General features: G+C 36.3%; 1 protein-coding gene across 1 annotated transcript; it reads right to left on the reverse strand.

Moving 5' to 3' along the window:
* Positions 1–12: 12 nt before the first annotated feature.
* On the reverse strand, positions 13–1,758 carry LOC135801105 (UDP-glycosyltransferase UGT5-like). Its single transcript, XM_065314471.1, has 2 exons — positions 664–1,758; positions 13–599 (listed from the first exon to the last, which is right to left on the reverse strand). The coding sequence occupies exons 1-2, from the start codon at positions 1,703–1,705 to the stop codon at positions 76–78; spliced, it is 1,566 nt and encodes a 521-aa protein (XP_065170543.1). The 5' UTR covers positions 1,706–1,758; the 3' UTR covers positions 13–75.
* Between the last annotated feature and the right edge of the window lie 5,178 nt (positions 1,759–6,936).

Consider the following 6,936-nt stretch of genomic DNA (forward strand, 5'->3'; position numbering starts at 1 on the left):
AATTTACCAATATCATGATGATAAGATATTTATTATGCAATTATATGCGTTTCACATAAAATATTTGCCTGTAATTTAATGTTTCTTAAGTTTATCATTTTTGGTAACTTTTCTGTTACTGCAGTTAAAAAGCCCACACAACTTTTTGATAGAATATTTAACTATGACAAATAATAAACCGCAAATAATTAGAAAAATGCTTCCAATAGCAGTTAAAACATCTAAATAGTAATATTGGTAAAAGGGAATTCTAGGTCCTTTCAAATGCTGTGCTCCTTTATGCCTTAAAACATACTCGGTCCACCAAACAGCTCTTTCCAAGGGTGTTGTTGGAGTGTCTTGGATTTGCTTTGCATATTTTGTGACCACATTCCTATACGATGGATTCTCCATGACATCCATGATAGCGGTTTTAAAATCATCAACTTTAAGGTTATGTCTATCCACTACTAAACCCAATCCTTTGTTTTTTACTTTCTGGGCGTTGGATAACTGATCAGCAAAGAATGGCATGACTACTAGTGGAACATGTGAATATAAAGATTCTTCTAATGATTGAAGTCCTCCTTGGGTAATAAACATTTTAACATTTTTATGTCCTGAAAATAGAATATTGTAAAATTGGTATTATTTTACTAAAAAAGTTATTATTATTATTATTACTTAGAATATCTTGTTGAGGTGCCCATTTTGTAATCATGACATGTGCTGGTTTGCCAGGAAGAGAATCATCTTCGAATTTCCAAAGAATTTTGTACGGAATTTGAGCTAAAGTACTCATAATGGTTTCTCGTAATTCTGGAGTCAATTCATTGCTTTTTACATTACTACCCAAACTGAAATAAATTGCACCTTCTTTAGCACTATCCAAAAAATCTTTCAAATTTTTTGGTAAAGGTTTCTCTGGTTTTAAATGCATTCCACCGGCGAGAGAAATAGTGCTTGGTGAAAATGGTCTTATTGCACTAAAAACTGGATTAGTATTCACAAATAACATATCAGTTCTTTCAAGAATATCCAATAGGGATGGAGTGTCCTGTCCAAAACTTTCCCTGGTTAATTCGTCTATTTTAGGCACAGCTCTTGCTTGTAACGTATTGAATAAATTCCCTATGACCACCGACATCATTCTATTAAGAAAAGACGTATTTTCATCACTTGCAAATAACGATGATGGGTACAAAACAGAATGCGTCGGGTTCCCCATCAATTCATGTGATACCTCCATGCCATCAAACGAACTCAAGCTAATCATCGGGCAGTTGAAACGATGTTGGAAGGCTAAAGCTGGCGTCATGGAATATTCAATCATCAACAAATCAAAATGTTCCGATTTATTTTGAATGAGTTCTTGAACTTTTGGTAGTTCTATTTGAAATCTGTTTACAGACAGTTGTAGATCACTCCATTTATCTTTCAAGAGAATTTCGATTAGGCTGGTGTTGATCATCAAATTTCTTACGTCTTTCATTAGGCCATAGGATTCATGAATACTGATTTCTTTAAAGTTTGGTAGAACTTCATTAGTTGGATCGGTGGTCATAACAACAACATCATGTCCACGAATGGCAAGCTCCCTCCATAACGGTTGGAAAAACATCTGATGACTGTAAGATGCAGTCATGACCACGGCAAGAATTCGTTCAGAATTAACATTTTGTAGAAAAATTGACAGCAATAACACTGATGCAAATAACTTCAACATTTTTATGTTTTTGATGTTTTACCGTATTAATTTTATGATTATCACGGTGAATGACTGGTGAGAATTGGATGAACTAGGCATATTTATGCCTCAGCAAAAATCATTACTGATAAGATAATCCTCACACTCGAAAAACGAAAAAACACTTCTAACGATATAAATTCAGTTCAATTTCAGTGTGTACCACAATTGTTTTCTACTTGAATTTGGCCAAACGTACGTCGGCAGCGGCTGGAAACCAATGACATGTAAATGTATACTGTTTTTGCCAAGCTCACGTTACATGGATATCTTTACATCGTTGCATTGCAATGCAACGCAGAACGGCGGCGGCGAGAGGTTTTGCGGGCTCGTCGAAGAGAATACTTTCAGCGGACGCACACTACGATTACCCGTTGCGGCTGCCTGTGACCGTAAAGCTTTCATTAGAATATTATCAGCGGACGAGCAAACGAACAAACTTTGCGTACTAAATCACGCTTTAAAAACGATGCAACTCTGCCAACTAAACAAATAAAAGTCGCCAGTAAATGCCACCAAAAAACTTCAATGTGCTGAAAATTTCCAACTCAACAAAATAACGTATTTGATAATTATGAAGTATTGTTCTAGTGTAATACGTAAAATCATTATGTGGTTGTCTAATTCATTGACGCGTCAAATCCACGCAAACCGTCGTCACACCCACGTATTAGCGACTGGACTGATTTTTTGTCCACTCTGGAGCTTAATTCAGTTTCATCGGTGCGCGGCGCAGCGTCTAGACGATTAATTTTAATTCATCGGAACGTTTTAATCCAAAGTATATACAAACATTGCCATTGCAAATATGCGACAAACGGGAATGGGTCTGGATTTTTTGCTCGCCATGTCCACACTTCAGAGATTCCTGCTGCGATTGCTTGAGACATATTTAATACACGCAATTATACAAGACGTTGTAATTCCAAGACTTCAATTACTTGTGTACATATTGATCCAGCTAAGGAAAACTCCTCATACGTATTGACATGCCAAATTGCTATTAATTATTTTATCAAAATGAATAATTAATTTTTGTAATCTGAACATGCGTGGCGATTTTAGGTGTGAACAATAATTTTAAGCAAACACTTGCGCGGCTGGGCGCTTTGCATTAAATATTTTATAATGAAAAAATTGTGCGTGTTGGTTATGTTGTGTGTGCTTATGCTATTCTGTATTTTGTACGAAATAAAAACGCACGCGGTGCGCCACAATAATTAAAAAAGCTTTTGTGGGCGAGCCGCGCGTTTTGTTTACTTTTGGCGAGGCATATTCACCAGGGAAAGAGCAAGGGTAGATCTAATTATGGAGAATGATGTACGCAATTTGCTGGAAAAATATTGCATAAACGCTGTGGCCATACTTATATTCCTCGCATGTCCACCAAAAAATATATCAAAGAATTTGTTGACAAAACGTGAAAAAATAGAGTTGCATTACATTTACATGCTCGGACGAATAAAGATTTTGTTAGGAATATCTTTGCATAATCAAATTTAACGTAAAATTGCATCTTGATAAAAGCAAAAATCTAGGATACACTCAATGTCGGTGAGTTGGTCAGTCAAGTCACTAAACTGGTGTTCAGTGTCTCGCGTCCAGTGTCTAGGCAGTAAAAAATTCAATTGTATTGATGGAAAAAGCAATCAATTGCTCTAGTGCACTCGCGCTCGGCGCCGATAAATCTTTAAAGTCATTTTTTATTTCGTTTCGTGCGCCGCGACCGGTAGTCGTCCTGTTCACGAGTACATTTCGCTCTCTAAAGCATCGGATAGTTGACACAGGTACAAGTGCACAACACAAGCCTCTACACATTTTACTTCTTTGTATGTTTAGATACCTGCATGTGAATATATCGGTATTTTACGATACAAATGTTGCAATTTTCAATGTGCTTTCAATTTAAATAAAAAACATTTTAACATAATAAAATATTTTAGTTTTAATTTTGTGCCTTAGGTGCCTCAATAAAAAATAAATTTACATTTGAGTGAGTTCCAAATAAAAAAGAAAGTGAAACGTAAAATATGTTTTTGTGCTTCGCGCTGATCGTTTCCCGAAGATTCGGATGATTTGTGCCGCGCTTATTCATTTCTCACGCGGCAGTCAGTCAGTCACTCTTTAGGGAATTTGCGCTCTTTTTACGACGCGCCTCTTTAATATTCGCAGCAATTTGGCAGCAATTCAGAAAAATTTACGTATAAACCACAACAGAACGACGTGCGCGCTGCGCTGCAAAAGAAGCCGAGGAAAAAAAGACGTGCAAAAGAAAAAGCTCTGAGTAAAAAGTAGACGCGCGCACTGCAAAGCATATTTTGTTGCGCTCCTCGTCGCTCTATTCCCACATCTTTAGCATTTAAATGACGCACATAATAAAAGTATAAAAATATATAAAAATGAAAATAAAAGTGCACAAATGCTGATGCCAGGCTCTCGCGAAAGGAAAATGCAAAACGGTGTTATCACACGGCTTGAATCCCACGCGAAAAGCGAAAAACGAAAGCAAACGATAATTTAAATCTTCAACTGAAAACAAGATCGAACAAAATGTGTTAAAGTTAAAAGAAGAACGAAAAACTTTGAGTGTTTTATGGAGGAATTGATTGATTTTCAACCTGAAATGATTTCGTACGCTTGACGATTTCAGGAAAATTTTTGTTTTGTATTTTTTAAGTTACTAAAATATTTCTACATTTCGAAAAAATACTACTTGGGTATGAATGCCTCTTCTGCGTTTGTCGCGTGCAAGCATTCTTTGGTTTATTCTTCTTTCGCCTTTAGTTTTTGCACTTGCAATAGAGTAATATTTACAACATTATAAAACTAACGCCACAGGCAGATTCCGAGGTCGTGGTTTCTTGCTGTGTGCTTGCTGCAACCCAGCAAATGCAAACAAGAGAATAAACTACACCAGAAACCCACACAACTTGTTCTTAGTCTCTTTTTAGATTAGAAAAAGTTTCGTCATAAATATCTACAAATAAAACTACAATAGTGAAAAATTAAGTTTTGCTGTATTTAATTTGAAATAATAAAAATTTATAACAAGTGGGAATAAACGCACTGTATGTGCATTTGTTTAGTTTTATGGAAAAATATAAGATGACAATAAATACGAGGTGAATGCGAGCGAATGCTTGGAACTGCCAGGCGAATAGCTCGGATGAGTTGTGCGAGGTTCTTCCGATACCAATAGCGAACTTATCGTAAAAAATTTTAATCTCGCTTCGTCGTCCTCAATAATTTTCCGTCTCCAGCCACAAAGTTAAGTCTAAAGAGATATGAAACTATAAAAATAAAATTGTGATTGCTTTCAAAATTTCCGTTTTATTGATTTTCAATTATTATTATACTCATACAAACTGAAACTGTGAAACATAATTTGACTTAGGTGCTGCAAACATTTCCGCATCTATAAAATATATAACCAAATACATAATACATGTATTGTATTGTGTTAATGTAAACCATCATTAACAATTAGTCCTTTCTTGTGATGATAGAGTTGTGCAACAACAGCGCGCTGTGAATGACGTTTTGTGTCAGGAATGACGAGTGACGAGGACATCAGTTGCAAGACAAACAAGCATATTATTATTATTATGTACTAAAGAGAGAATAGATTTAACAACGTTTAGTCACGTGATGTTTATGGTATTTTTTTATATCTACAAATGCGCATGCGCAAGCTCCACCCCGTGACTAAAGCTCGTGACTAAAATACTTTAGTCACGGCTTTGCCCGTCCGTGTTTAAAATACCAATTTTTGTGTCTCAAAACCGTGCAATACTGGCGTTTTAAAGGTGGAGGTAGAAAAAATACATAAACAGATAAAAATCAGAACCATAGATGAAGTTTATAAAAATTGTTAATATTTAATACTTAATAATATGTTCACTATTAGTTATTCCTGATAAAAAAACTCAAATTAAATCGCAAATTGCAAACATCAACTTCGACATTTGTTGCGAAACAATGACGAAGGGAGGTTAATTAGATTGGAAAGTAATTAGTAACGAAATAAGCATTGCCACTGGCAACCAAGGCGACTGCAGACCCAGCGAACACAAACAAAATTATTACGTTTCAATTGATTTCCCAAACAAATAACGCTAGTTTATCAAAACGTTATATATTTCCGCACCAATATCAAATCACACTATTCGATGCCAAACGAGCACAAAATTATATTATTTATTAAATTGCAATCAAACAATTCACTAATAATATGCAAATAAACAAATACTGTAATAGAATTTATCAGACGCAATTGAATGAAGTTGTAATGTGCACAAACAGAGTTATGAATATTTAAGTGATGTGTTTGATAGCAGTTGGTATATTTATGGTAACAATTCGTTTCGCTTGGTAGGCGACGGCAATTGCGAATGTGGTCGCTGGCGTTTGTTTGTTGTTTCTGTCGCGCGATTCGCGGCGCGCACCAAAACCACCCTCTCGCTCCATTTGTGCAAAACTTTACTTAGTAGCTAATTGAAAACTAAATTCCGAACGAGGCAGCGTGCGCGCGCGCCCGCGTTATTCATTCATTAATTCTGCGTTTGTGACTTCACACGCGCACAGCTTTATATCTTTCAGAAAAGTTCACACCCTGTGCGAACTGCGCAAAGTTTGGAAATTTCCTAATTTGTTAGCACCTCAACTGAGTGTAGTTTAATTCATTTCGATTTATGACGCTTGTCATAAATTCATAACACTTGATTTAACATCTTGTTAAGAGTTTTAACATTTTTTAAAATGTTTTTCTGTTGATTCAGTTCTTCCTGTCACATTTGATGTTGTGAAAGTGTTAACGTATGTCACAGTGTATTGCCTGTCACGTCGCACATCTAACCCTTACCCGTTTCTGTTGTTTCTTTTTTCGGGCAGCTTTGCGCGAATAAAATAACGCTTTAGTATTCGCACATTCGCTGGCGTGCTGTTCTGTTGTGTCGATGCGATGCGGGCGACTTTTATGACGATTATTAAAATACGAGGGACGCTCCAGCGCGTTTATAATGGAAGCGTTCGCGCACGTCCGCACAATGCATATTCTTTTTCCACAGGCGGGTATTACATTAGCCTTTAGTTCGGATGCGCACTGCGCACGCTGACAAAAGGTGAACGCCATGCGTCGATTTGGTCCAGAGAGAAAATAAAACGTAATAAAAATCCACAACGTGCCGGGTAATTTTTATGCATCGCGTTTA

The sequence above is a fragment of the Atheta coriaria genome, unplaced genomic scaffold (genome assembly GCF_025399875.1).
Source record: "Atheta coriaria isolate IRGN ID8LTWV9N9 unplaced genomic scaffold, Caltech_Dcor_3.1 hic_scaffold_10_pilon, whole genome shotgun sequence".
NCBI classification, from domain to species: domain Eukaryota; kingdom Metazoa; phylum Arthropoda; class Insecta; order Coleoptera; family Staphylinidae; genus Dalotia; species Dalotia coriaria.

Excerpts from the sequence above, each read along its gene's own strand:
- LOC135801105 (XM_065314471.1), bottom strand. The coding sequence starts at position 1,705 with ATGTTGAAGTTATTTGCATCAGTGTTATTGCTGTCAATTTTTCTACAA. Across the intron at positions 600-663 it reads ACCTCAACAAGATATTCTAA|GACATAAAAATGTTAAAATG; the intron begins GTAATAATAATA and ends TTCTATTTTCAG.